Raw genomic sequence first — 12,507 nt, 5'->3', positions numbered from 1 at the left:
GTTTTGCTGTATGCCCAGGATACAGCTGGGGTGCTGAGGGGAGCGCCCTGGGCACGTCCGGGGTCGCACTCTGCCTGTGAATGCTCTACTCCTTTCACATTTAACGTCAACACCCAGTTAAACAGAAGTTACTTTTTAATTTTTTAGAAGCGGAGCTGATTCTCATATTAAAAATTGGAGGGAGAATCTCATAACGAAACTGAAAGATAAAAAATATTAAAAACCCCGGTTGAAAAAAACCATTTCCAGAAAGAAGTCTCATCACCTGTAGAATCTAGAGTCCAGATAAATACACACAGACTTCAGCTGAAGGGGGCAGGAGACCCCGAGAGGTGGGAGCCGGCCTGCCGGGGGCGGCCCTCCAGTGGATGCCCAGCTGGGGCCCCTGGGCGCTCTGCTGCGTGGATGGAGGGGCAGCCGCTGGCCCCCACTGCCCCCTGGACGCCCACAGAGCGAGGCCAGGTGACGGGGGACTGGTTCAGCACCAGGTTCCTCATGCAGCCGCGGTAGGCTAGAGGCCCCGCCTGTGCGTTCAGGGGCCCTGGGGGAACAAGGGACGAGGGGGAGACGGGTTGGAGCAGCGGCCAGTGTCCCCTGGCCGCGCCCTCAAGAGCGTGGGGTGAAAGTGGGGCGGCCCCCACCCCCAGGCTGAGACCGCGCTCACCAGGCAGGCCCCCGAGGTGCAGGGGTGGTCTGGCGTCCGCCGAGGCTGCCGGCGCAGGGCCCTACGGTGTGGTTGCTCTGCGTGTCCACCTTCAGCTGGAGCATGTTCCCCCTTCTGGTCACTGTGGGCACAGGTTCCATGTGATGGGGAGGGCTGGGGGCCCCACAGCTGCACCCCCAAGGCCCCCCAGGCACTCCACTCCGCGGAAAAGCAGGGGTGGGAGAGGGGGCTGACTCACCTGCCAGGCGGTGCCACTGCCCATCACACAAGGCTGCAGGGCACGTCACCCACGTGGAGAACTCCCCTGCGCCATCGTCGGCCCGCAGCAGGACCTGGGGACGAGGGGAGGTCAGGAGGGGAGCCCCTGTCCTGCGCCCCCCCCGCCCCCCCCCCCCCGTTTCCCCTTCCCCCACAGGCCTACCACTTACCTGCTTCTCCAGCACCTGCAGCTGCAGGTAGGGCGGTGCCTGCACCCGGCCCAGGTGGAAGACCAGGCCGCTGGCTGTCTGAGGCCGGACCTCCAGCTCCAGGATCTCGAGAGGGGCCCCCAGGGTGTCTGTGGGGAGGGGCGGTGAGGAAGGCCCGGGCGCCCCCCCTCCCTGCCGGGCCCAGGGCACAGCCACGCTCTACAGACCTAGGGTGACAACACCTCCGCTGTCTGCGAAGAACAGGCCCTCCTCCAGGGGCCCTGAGAAGCACGGCGTGACCCCCGTCACCTGTATGGGGGCCCCCAGGGGCTGTCCGTCCAGCCGCAGTCTCCTCACACAGCCGCTGAAGCTGCCCACGGCCACCTGTGGGGACAGAGGGGCTGCTGTGGCGGCAGGTCCCAGGGGCCGGGGAGGGCGGGTCAGCGAGGAGGGGGTGCGGCCTGAGGTGCTTCTCACTGGCAGCCTGGGGCTGAAGCCACTGGCAGGGAGGCCCCCCACGAACAGAGTGTGGGGCTGGGGGCTTCTTGCCGCCTGGTGCTGCTGGCCGGGTCCCTCCTGGTTCCGGTCCTGGTCCCGGACCCCATTGATCGTCAGCTGGACCCGCGTCTTCTCCCACCGCACAGACACCTGTGGGCCGGAGGGGACGTCAGAATGGGAGTGCCTGGGACCCGGCCCCTGTCCCCCACCCCCAGCTCCTCACCGTGTGCCACTGGTCAGTCCGTGAACGTTGGCGGCTCCGCACTCGGAGCTGGGGCCCGGGGCCTTCTGTCTGTGCGACAAAGTATCCGCGGCTCAGGAAGAGGACCAGGGAGGGGCTGCCATCTGCGAGGGGGGCCGCGAGGAGCAGGAGTCCTCGCGGGAGGTGGGGGCGCACCAGCATCGACATGTGGAACCTGGAAGCCGAGCAAGGCCGTCAGCCAGGGCGGCCACCCCGCGCCCCCCCCACCTGACCCTGCCTTACCAGTTCCGGGGGGCGGCCGGCACACGGGTGAACTCCAGGTGACCAGACAGGGGGCCCCCAAACTGGTAGGCGTCTTGGATGGTGCTGAGGGGCCAGGGTGATGAGCACGCAGGGTCCTGGGGGGGCTGGCGGCTGTGTCGGCCGGCCTGGGGGGCGGAAGGAAGCAGGAAGGTGGGGAGCTGCCTTCCGACCCCCACCCACCGCTCCGCCCACCCCAGCCTCCGGGTGCCCCACCTTCTGGGCCCGCAGTCCTCGAGGCCTCTGCCCCTGGGGCTGGGTGCGTGGGGCAGGGGCGCAGCCTGAGCTCACGTTCACGTTGTCCCAGCCCTGCTGCAGGTCAAACACGCGCTGCGGCCCCAGTGGCCTGAGGAGGGTGGGGGGGTCAGCCCGGGGGCGAGGGCGGGGGCACCCCGGCCGGCACCTGGCCACCGGCCCCCCCGTGCCGCCCACGGCTCACCGCAGGAATACGTTGCTGATGCAGCCAGTGAAGTTGACCGTGTCGCCAGTTGTGGAACTGCCCCCCAGATAGAGCCGAGGGGAGGGCGGAGGCTGCAGCCCGGGGGGCAGGCCCTGGTGGGGCTTCATCTGCTGCAGCTGGTCGTCCACGTAGAGCCAGACCCTGCGGGGAGAGCAGTGTTTCTCCCGCCCACTGCCCCCCACCCTCCCTGGACGCCGCTGCCGGAGCCCCAGCGGCGCAGGCTCACCCCGTGTCGTTGCCGTAGAAGGCCACGTAATGGGGGGCGCCGTCGGCAAAGCTCCCTTGAGTTTTCAACTCCATCCTCACCAGCCGGAGCGTCACACGGCCCTGCTGCAGGGACACCTGGCATGGCCCCTCCTGGGGACCGCGGCCAGGTCAGCGGAGCAGGCGGGGGCCTGGGAGCCAGCCCTCCACCCCCATGCCCCGCGCGGCCGCTGCTCAGGGTCGGGGCGCACGCACCAGGAGCGCTTGGTGGTAGAGCAGACCATCTTCCTGGGTGCTGCGGAAGCCTAAGCCGGAGTAGATGTGGGTCACGACGGGCGGGACGTCGGGGAGCTCGTGGGACAGGTAGCCGTCGCCGTGGAAAGTCATGGCCCGTCCCACCTAGGGGAGGGTGTCGGTGAGGGGCCTGCCGCACGGCCTGCGGGGGCGCCGGCCGGGCGGGGGTGCTCACCAGCAGGTCGGTAGTGCAGCCCGAGCTGACGCCGGTGGTGTTCAGCCTCTTGAGATCCACGTACTTGCCCTGCGCCTTGATGCCCTTGACGCAGCCGCGGATAGAGCCTCCGGAGGGGAAGAGCTGCCGCAGGCTGCGGGGGGGCGAGCGTCAGGGCGGCCGCCCAGAGCCCCCCGCCCCCCGCCAACCCTGGCACCGCCCGCGCACCTCGGGGGCAGCTGGTCGGGCGGCACGCCCCCCAGGTAGTAGGAGTCGGCCAGCTCCAGGGTGCTGTTGTGCTCCACGCTGAACACGTTGATCCTCTCCACGCGCACCAGCACCCGGCTGACGCGGTTTTGAGTGCCCCGCAGCAGGAACACCTGGATCTGTGAGGCGCCGGGTGCAGGCCTTGAGGGTGAGGCGTGCGCCTGCGGGCCCTCCCGCTGCCCGCCAGCCCTCCCCGAGCCCAGCCTCACCGCCTTGCTGGCCGTGCCCAGGGCTAGCAGTCTCTGCACCTCCTCGTGCTGCGTGTGCTGCGGGGAGGCCTTCTGCAGGCCGGTGCCCAAGTCATAGAGGAGCAGGAGGCTGCTGTTCTGCACAGCCAGGCACAGGAACTGGTCCTGGGGTGGGGGGCAGGGTCAGCATAGGGTGGGGGGGCAGGGTCGGCATGGGGTGGGGTTGGGGGGCAAGGTTGGCATGGGGAAGGTGTGGGGGCAGGGTCGGCATGGGGTGGGGTTGGGGACAGGGTCAGCATTGGGGGGCAGGGTCGGGATGGGGTGGGGGGCAGGGTCAGCGTAGGGATGGGGACAGGGTCAGCATGGGGTGGGGGGCAGGTCAGCGTGGGGATGGGGAGCAGGGTCGGCATGGGGTGGGGGGCCAGGGGTGTGTGCACCCGGCTGGGCCTGCGTGCCTGGTGCTGCATGAAGAAGATGATGCCACTGGAGGACACAAGGCGCAGCTCCTGCTCAAAGCGTTTGTAAGAGCCCATCTGAGCCTCCACGCGGATGCGAGCGAAGCCGGAGCCGTCCAGGTAGGAGCCGTCAGTGAGCCAGGGGTCCCCGGTCGACTTGGAGCTACAGGCCAGAGGTCAGAGGTCAGCCCAGAGCAGCTGAGGGGGGATGCGGGCCTGGCCCTGGCGGCACGTACCGGGCACAAGGTCTGTCCACGGCCGTGTTCAGCTCGAAGATGTCCTCGAAGTTATAGAGGCTGAGCACCTCCTCGTTGAGCGTGTCCATCTCAATGCAACCCAGGTAGCCAGGGAGGCGGAGGGGCTCAGGGGCCTGCGGGCACAGGGCACGGTCAGGGCTCCTTGCCCCCAGCCCCGGCGCAGGTGCCGAGAGCGCAGGTGGACGCGGAGTGGGGTGTGTGGGACGGGCGTGCAGGGCCGCCCCCCGCCCCGGCCAGGCGCACCGTGAAGTTGCTGGGGTAGCCCCCCACGTAGAAGACAAAGTCGTCGGGCTGCAAGCTGAGCAGCCCCTCGAGCCCCGGGGCCACCGTGTCACCCTTGGTCTCTTGGAGCATCTGCTTCTCCACCGTGATGGACATATGGCCAAACTGGAGGGTCCTGTGGGCAGAGGCGGGGTGAGGGGCAGGCCGGGGGGGCGGCAGGGGGAGCGCAGGGGCCGGGCCACCCACCGGTCAATGCTAACTGCTGCGAACTGCTCCCCGATTTCTTCGTCGATGCTGAGGACGCCGTGGCCCGCCTCCCCCAGGCGGTACACCCACTGCACCTTCCGGTTCCGCAGAGCCACACCCATGTAGTCCCCGACGGCCTGCGGCGACAGGAGTCAGCGGGGTGGGGACGCGGCACAGCCCACCCGCTCCCAGCCGGCGCCGCGCGGCCCAGCCCAGCCCGTACCTGGCGGCTGCCCATGTAGAGCACAAAGCGGTCCCTGGTGACCTGGCCCGACTCCTGCTCCGGGCTCTGGAGGTAGAACTTGAGAGCGGTGTAGGCGGCGAGGTCGGAGACGTCCCGAGGGGCCCGTAGCTGCACCCCTGAGCGCCCGTTGAACTTCATGGACACCTTCACCTGTGGGGGGGGCTCCTCAGTGTCCACCCCAGATCCTCGGGCGCCTGTCCCCAGGCCCCCGCACCCACCTTGCTGGCGGCTCCTCGGGCTTGCGCGATGAGCTCCCGCACTCGGCCGATGCTGGCCGACAGGGCCAGGCTGGCGTTGTGCACCCCACGGTTTTCCAGGAGGCTCAGCTTGGCCAGCAGCTGAGGCAGCGTCTTCTCCAGGGTGGACACTGCGGGGGGCAGACAGGGTGACCGTGACAGCCTGGCCACCCCACCCCTGCGCCCCGCCGTCGGGGGCACTGTGCCCGGGCCCACCTGAGCGGCCTGCGTCCAGCACCGCCTGGCCCAGGTCCTGGCTCCGCAGGCCTCCGTACTGGCCCTGCCACTGCTCCAGGTTCCTCTGCATGTCCTGAATCTGAGACTGCACGCGGGTGGCCGTGGCCTGGGCTTCGGTGGCCACAGCTTTGGCGTGAGCAATCTTCTGGCTCGTCTCATCTGTGGCGGGCACGGCACAGGCTAGGACGCTCCGGCTTCACGTCCCCTCAGGGGGGACCACCCATCCTCCCTGACGAGGTCCCACAATAGGGGTGCCCACCCCCCACGGATCCCACGAGAGCCCCAAGAACCACCCTCTGTGTCCTCCCTCCACCACGGAGCTCCCGGTGCCAGCTTCTCAGGCCACACCCGCGTCAGCTCAGCCCTGTGCCCCCACGGCCCCCATCATCCATCCCACGGCCCTGCCTCAGCCCCCGCAGCCCCACGCCCAAGCCTGCTGGGACGTCCCACCCTCGAGTTGGTGGCTGCACGGGTTGGACCTGGGTCAGGCGCATCACCCGTTGCCCAGAGGCCTCCCCTGGGTCCTTGGCTCCAGCCACATGGCCTCCGGGCTCCCATCTCTACCTCACGCCCTCCGACCAACTGTACTCTCCCTTGGACATCCTACCTGGGAGCCAGGTCATGCCCAATGCCCCCAACCTCTGAGGATGAAACGTCCCTGCTGCACGCTCTCCGTGCCCCCCCAAACCCATTTTATTTCTCTCCTGTTCCCCTCCCGTCTTCACCGGCTCCTTGGAGCTACCTTGGTGTTTCCTGAGCAGAGGCAGGTCCCCAGGGCGGGGGCCGCCCACCGCTCTGGATGGCGTGGGTGCAAACACGTCCCCCCTCAGAGCCCACTGGAGAGCCCTGGCTGGCACGATGGCCGTGGAGCGGAGCTGTCCACCCCGGGACGGGGCCAAGGGCAGGGGCGAGGACCGACCTACCGGTATCCATGGCCAGCATGGCCTGCACCGCCTGCACTCGGGCCGCCAGCTGCTCCTTCTTGGCCTGGGCGTCTCGGAGCGGGGTCCCAGTGCCCTGGAGGGTAGCCCACGCTGCGGGGGGAGGCAGCCTCAGCCCCAGGAGCCCCAGTGCGGCCCACGCCAACAGCCCGCCTCCGCCCGCCTCACCAGGAAGGAAGGCCGAAGCCAACAGCACACAGACGGGGCCTGCTTCCCGGGCTTGGGGAGGCCCCCGGAGCAACAGGCTCCTGCAGCCGCCTGGTCCCACGGCAGATGGTCACCCCCCCATCCCACAGGTAACACAAGGGAGCCTCAGAAGAGCCAGGCCACTGCCCAGGGGCCGCCGGCACCGACGCTCTAGCAGCAGAGCGTGTGCCCTTTGACCCTGGCCCGTGCTTTCTCATCCGTCGGGCTCCAGTCAGGACAGCAGGAGAGACCCCTCTCGGCCTCTCTGGAGCCCCGGGGTCCCCCACAAGGCCAGGGTGGGCGGCAGGCCTTTGCCGAGCTCCCTGGGCCACACGCCGAGCAGGTGGTGAGCAGGACTCCCACGCGGGGCAGCCGTCACCCTCAGTCGCCGACCACCGCGCCCCCAAATGCGACCGGAGCCGGGGCTCCCCGGCACTCACCGCGGCCCAGCCTCTGCTGCTCCCTGAGCGCGGCCTCCGCCAGGGCACTGCTGTTGCCCAGCAGCTCTCGGGCTCGGGGCGCCAGGCCCTGCTGCACCACCACCTGCAGACATGGGGGCAGGATGCGGCTCGGACCCACCTGGCGGGCACCAGGGGTGGGGGCGTGTGGGGGCTCGCGCTGGGCTGCGGGCAGGGTCGGGCCTCACCGCCCACGCGTGGCTCGCCTGCTGCAGGGCCTGGCCGGCGGCCCCCTCGGCGGCCCGCACAGCTTCTAGAATGCTGCCGTAGGCGTGCGCCGCCTCGAGGGCGCGCTGGATGAAGTGGTCCTGGTTGACGCCACGGATGATGCTGCGTGCGGGCGGGTGGGGGACACGGGGCAGGTCAGTGGCCCGCCGGCCAGACCCTCAGGCTCTCCTGCCTCACCGCTGCCGGGCCAACCCGCCCGCCCGCTCCAGCCCCTGCCCCGCTGCCCGCCAGGCGGGCCTCTCTGATCCCGTGAAGCCAATGCGGGCCGGGACTTCTGCTGGGACCTTCCTCCGAGAGCCCTCCCAGACCGGCTGTGCCCCCGGGCACCCTGCAGGCCTCGCACCTGGACAGGTTGAGGGCCAGCTGGTGCAGCTGCTGCGCGTGGGCCTCCGCGGCCTCCACCAAGTCCACCTTGCTGCTTGCTGGGGAGAAGGCCCGCATCTTCTCGAGCAGTGGCGTCCGGGCCCCGTCCAGGTTGGCAGCAAGGTGCTCATACTCCTGGGCGGGGACGGGGGGGGCCTTAAGCGGGACCCTCAACCCCATCCCTAAGTAGTCTCCCCGCATCCGGGAACCCAGAGGCTGCGCTCTGGCCAACAGCCCGCAAAGCCTGGAGAATGCGAGCCCCCATGGGAACCTGCCTCGGTGCCCCCAGGAGGGGCAGCGCTCACCTCCCTGGCCTGGTCCATACCCCGCAGGAGCTCAGACAGCCGGGCCAGGATGTCGCTGGCCGCCTGCAGAGTGGCCCTCACAGTGGTGTTGTCCCGGGACAGCTCCTGCCTCCGTTGCTGGAGTCCGTGGGGGAAGCACAGGGGGACACGAATGGAGGCATGACGGGGCGGTGACAAGAGGCCGCAGGGTAGGAGCGGGAGTGGGCAGGGGAAGAGGGCCCCTCACCAGGGCGTCCTCCAGGCGCTCCTGGTTCCCGCTGTTGAGCTCCTCAGCCTCCCGAGTGGTGCCCACCGCCCGGTTCAGGGCCCCTCGAAGGTCCATGAGGCCAGCCTCGTGCTGGGCCAGCTGGTCTCGGACACGTGCGGCCAGCGCCTGGTTCTGCTCCCAGCGGTCGGTCAGATGCTCCTGCACACGGGCCAGCACTGGGCCCAGGTGGGGACGGTGGTTTGGGTGAGAATCCGGGTTCCCCCCTCCCCAGGCCTGCCCAGCCCCGTCTGGCCCAGCTCAAGCCGCTCGCAGCCACTCACATCTCTGGGCCTCCTCCAGTTCGGCCTCAGCTGCGGCCCTCGGGGCTCCCAGGTCTCGGGCCCGCATCGCCCCCAGCAGCCGCTCCACCTCGGCCAGGGTCCGGCGCACGTGCTCGCCCGACGGGGCGGAGGCATTGGCCGGGAACAGCAGGTCCGTCTGGGACTCGAGCTCTGTTGGCGGCGGGGGAGGGCTGTCGGGCCGGCCTGCTGCCCAGGCGGACCTCTGCGCACTCACTCGCACGCCCGAGACCCCAGCCGAGCACGCTCGGGGCCTCAGCACGCTGCCCGGCCCCCTGGCCTTCCCCAGCCCCACCCCAGCACCCCGCGGCCTCCTCTCCGCCAGCCCCTGCCCCAGGGCAGCCGCCATCCCACCTCCTCCCTGCCCCCCAGTCTCTTCACAACAGACCTGCTTGTAACTAAGCAGGTTTTCCCACAGAGCAGAGTACCCCCAAGGGGGGCAGGGGATCCCCAAGGAGGGCACTGGCATGCCCACGGCGCCCACCTGTCCCCGGTCTGGCCGTGCCCGCACCCTCTCCTGCCTCCCACGCTGCCCTGCTGTTCCCTCGGCCACGTGGCAACAGCCAAACCCTGCCGGTCCCTCAAAGCCTGCGGACCTGGAGCACCACTCGGCTTGCCCTCATCCCCTGCCCGGCCGGGCTGGCCCCTACCACTCAGGATGTGGTCCACAGCCCGGATGGCCACCAGCAGCGTCTGTGCCCAGCCCAGAGAGGCCTCAGTGCTGTCCAGCAGCCGGCTGGCCTGGGCCAGGGCTCTTGTGGCCTGTGGACACAGTGTCCCGTCAGGCCACAGACTGAACCAAGGATCTGTGGCCCTGGGAGAGGGATGGTCTGTGGCCCTGGGAGAGGAGCCTCTGGGGGTGCAGTCTCTGATGGGGAAGGTTCCAGGGGAAGGGGCTTTCGATGGGGGGGGCCTCCCGGGCGGGGGTCCCCGGGGCCTGCCTGGCTGTCCAGCGTCTGCACATCCTGCCCGAGGCTCGAGCTCTGTTGGTCCAGGGCCTCTAGCTGCTGCGCTGTCTCGTGGCGGACTCCCAGGGGGCTCTGGAGCTGCCTCTGGGGAGGAGAGCAGGTGAGAGCCCGCAACCTGAGAGAACAGTCAGGAAGGCCAGGCCGACAGGTACCTACCTGCAAGGTGGCAATGGAGGCGTTCAGCTTGTGCAGCCGGGCCCAGGCGACAGAGCTAGCATTGACGCCACGCAACTGCTCCCGGATGGCAGGGAGGAGGGCGCCCGCCTGCTCCAGGTCGTCGAGGAGCAGGACCACACAGTGGTCACACACTGCGGGCAGCACAGGTGGGTCAGTGCGGGGCAGGGGTTGGCGCGGGGGCAGGGAAGGACCCCTGTGGGGTCAGCGTGGTGGGGACGGGTCAGCCCAGGGTCATGGAGCTGGCCCGGGAATATGGAGCCGGGCCGAACGGGATGAGATTGGTGAGGGTCAGAGGAAAGCATGGGGCTTTTAGGACCAGTTGAAAAGTCAGCATCAAGAGGTCCCTAGACATGGGGCAGGTGCCAGGAAGTCAGTACAAGCTCAAGGGGTTCCAGGCTGGCCAGGGGCCAGGGCTGGTAGGGATCAAAAGGCGGGAGTGTGGCCAGCACGGAGTCCAGGGGTCCCTTGGAAAACTGAGAGGGGGGTGGGGGTCACAAGGCTTCTCTGAAAATGGAGAGTGACATAGGGGCCACCAGGTGGTGAGGGGTGGGGGCCCCTCGTGGACCTGGAGGAGCTGGGGAGACAGGAGTGGCCGTCGAGCAGGCCTGCAGTGCAGGGACACACCTTCACAGTGGACACCATGGCCCCCGGGCCCGTCTGGCACCAGCACCTGGTGTTGCTGGCTGCAGGTGTCACAGCGCTCCCCGCTGAGCCCAGGGGGGCATGTGCAGCGGCCTGTGTGCACGTCACAGTGGCCCCCCTGGCACTGGCAGCCTAGGTGGGGAGGGGCAGGGTGAGTGGCGGGCAAAGGATCCCGGGGCGCCAGCTACCCCCCAGCACCCACCCACCCGCTGTACTCACGCCTGCAGCCCTGCTCGGGCACCCCCCAGTGGCCGGGGGCGCACTCACGGCACTGAGGCCCTCCAGCCCCCGGCCGGCAGTGGCACTGCCCACTCTGGGGGTGGCACTCAGAGCCCTCCGCGGCTGGTCCGCAGGCGCACGGGCGGCAGCCCCCACAGTCCTGGAAGCCGAAGTATCCTTCCTGCGGTACAGGCTGCGGTCAGGCTGGGGGGGGGGCTCATATCTGCCCCTGCAGGCCCCGCCCCCAGCCATAGGCCCCGCCCCTGCCCTTAGGCCCCACCCCTGCTCTTAGGCCCCGCCCCAACCAAGAACCGCCCCTACCCAGGCCCCGCCCCTACACCAGGCCCCGCCCCCAGCCAAGCCCCCTGCAGGCCCCGCCCATAGGCCCCGCCCCCACAGGCCCTGCCCCCAGCCAAGCCCCCTGCAGGCCCCGCCCCACCGAGGCATGCCCCCACCCAAGGACTGCCCCACCTGCAGGCCCCGCCCCCACCCAAGGACCACCCCTACAGGCCCCGCCCTCAACCAAGAACCGCCCCACCAGCAGGCCCCGCCCCTGCTCCAGGCCCCGCCCCAACCAAGGACTGCCCCACCTGCAGGCTCCGCCCCCAACCGAGGACCACCCCTACAGGCCCCGCCCCTACCCCAGGCCACGCCCCAAGGACTGCCCCACCTGCAGGCCCCGCCCCAGCCGAGCCCCCTGCAGGCCCCGCCCCCGCCCTAGGCCCCGCCCGCCGGCAGCCCCACCTGACAGCGGTCACAGCGCGGCCCCGTCACTCCTGCCTTGCACACGCAGCGTCCCGTGTGGGGGTCGCAGGCCTCTGTCCCGCATGCCGCGCAGTCACACCCTGCAGAGGCTGTGCTGTAGCCGCGGCCTGGCCTCGGCCTCCCTGCGCCCCCAGCCCACCCGGGCCTCTCCGGCCTGGGCCCCTCACTCTCCCGCGCCGGCTCGCCCCGCTCCGGGTGGGCTGCCCCGCGCCCCGCCGCCCCCCACGACCCCTCCGGGTTGGGCCCGCCTACGGGTGCAGTTGCCCGGCACCAGGGCATCGCCGTAGAAGCCGGGGGCGCAGCTCTCGCAGCGGGGCCCCGCGGTGTGGCGCAGGCAGCCTCGGCAGGCACCGGTCAGGGGGTCGCAGTCACTGAAGAGCAGGTTGGGGTCACCGTTGCCGCTGCAGTCGCACGGCTGGCAGGAGCTGCCCAGCACCAGCGGGTTCCCGAAGAAGCCGGGTGCGCACCTGCGACGGGGGCGGGTCAGCGGCCTCTGTCCCTCCCCGGCCCCCCGCCCGCCTGCCCCCCTGCCCGCACACCCCACCGCTCACCGCTCGCAGGAGGCACCCGCATAGCCGGGTTTGCAGAGACACTGCGTGCGGCCCCCTCGCAGGACACAGCCCACGGCAAAGCTGCAGACACAGAGGGGGTTCTCTCGCCGCTGCACACCACCAGGGGCCCCATCTGGCCAGCGCACCCCAGCTGCCCCCGCCTCCAGAGGGCGGTGCTGACCCTACTGGGCCGGGAAGGCATAGGCCCCCACGCAACAGTCGGGCCCCCCGATGGGCTGACCCAGCTTACTTGTTGGAAGGCACCGAGAGGGGGCAGGGGCAGCTGACACAGGGGGCCGTGGGGTCCTCCGACCCACTGCGCACGAAGCCGGCCAGGCAATGCTCACAGTGGTCACCTTCGGTGTTGTGCTGGCAGCCCTGGGGCGGGAGGGACAGGTGAGCGCCGGGGGCGGAGGCTCTGCTTCCCAGCAGCAGGGTCTAATCAGCTCTCACCCCAACCCAGCTCGCACCCCAGGGGCTCTATGCCCAAGGCCAGCCAGGGCCCGTCCGCGGCACCTCCCTTCCCCCGGGCTTCCCCCAGTGGACCCCAAGCACCGACCCAAGGCCCCCGCCTTCCCCGGTCTGTCTCGAGTGGCTGCCCTGCCTTTGCTGGACCCTGCTCA

General features: G+C 70.1%; 1 protein-coding gene across 1 annotated transcript in view; it reads right to left on the bottom strand.

Annotated features, from left to right (window-relative positions):
- Positions 1 to 117: 117 nt before the first annotated feature.
- LAMA5 (laminin subunit alpha 5) overlaps positions 118 to 12,507 on the bottom strand; it is a 45,653-nt gene continuing 33,263 nt past the window's right edge. Inside the window, 39 exon segments of the mRNA XM_041732631.1 lie at positions 118 to 541; positions 665 to 713; positions 715 to 785; positions 903 to 996; positions 1,093 to 1,220; positions 1,299 to 1,455; positions 1,549 to 1,719; positions 1,793 to 1,985; positions 2,054 to 2,199; positions 2,288 to 2,417; positions 2,511 to 2,672; positions 2,758 to 2,888; positions 2,991 to 3,134; positions 3,205 to 3,337; positions 3,412 to 3,569; positions 3,660 to 3,803; positions 4,094 to 4,256; positions 4,330 to 4,463; positions 4,594 to 4,747; positions 4,819 to 4,955; positions 5,042 to 5,212; positions 5,281 to 5,429; positions 5,515 to 5,694; positions 6,459 to 6,569; positions 7,103 to 7,205; positions 7,309 to 7,450; positions 7,692 to 7,846; positions 8,017 to 8,133; positions 8,243 to 8,439; positions 8,545 to 8,715; positions 9,213 to 9,324; positions 9,504 to 9,614; positions 9,687 to 9,838; positions 10,332 to 10,481; positions 10,569 to 10,749; positions 11,313 to 11,413; positions 11,586 to 11,800; positions 11,885 to 11,965; positions 12,135 to 12,262. Coding sequence (XP_041588565.1) covers positions 303 to 541; positions 665 to 713; positions 715 to 785; positions 903 to 996; positions 1,093 to 1,220; positions 1,299 to 1,455; positions 1,549 to 1,719; positions 1,793 to 1,985; positions 2,054 to 2,199; positions 2,288 to 2,417; positions 2,511 to 2,672; positions 2,758 to 2,888; positions 2,991 to 3,134; positions 3,205 to 3,337; positions 3,412 to 3,569; positions 3,660 to 3,803; positions 4,094 to 4,256; positions 4,330 to 4,463; positions 4,594 to 4,747; positions 4,819 to 4,955; positions 5,042 to 5,212; positions 5,281 to 5,429; positions 5,515 to 5,694; positions 6,459 to 6,569; positions 7,103 to 7,205; positions 7,309 to 7,450; positions 7,692 to 7,846; positions 8,017 to 8,133; positions 8,243 to 8,439; positions 8,545 to 8,715; positions 9,213 to 9,324; positions 9,504 to 9,614; positions 9,687 to 9,838; positions 10,332 to 10,481; positions 10,569 to 10,749; positions 11,313 to 11,413; positions 11,586 to 11,800; positions 11,885 to 11,965; positions 12,135 to 12,262 — 5,565 coding nt within the window. The 3' untranslated portion in view covers positions 118 to 302.

The sequence above is a fragment of the Vulpes lagopus genome, chromosome 18 (assembly GCF_018345385.1).
Source record: "Vulpes lagopus strain Blue_001 chromosome 18, ASM1834538v1, whole genome shotgun sequence".
In the NCBI taxonomy this organism is placed as follows: domain Eukaryota; kingdom Metazoa; phylum Chordata; class Mammalia; order Carnivora; family Canidae; genus Vulpes; species Vulpes lagopus.
The sequence above is the reverse complement of the archived record's forward strand: the minus strand, read 5'-3'. Positions and strand labels throughout refer to the sequence as shown.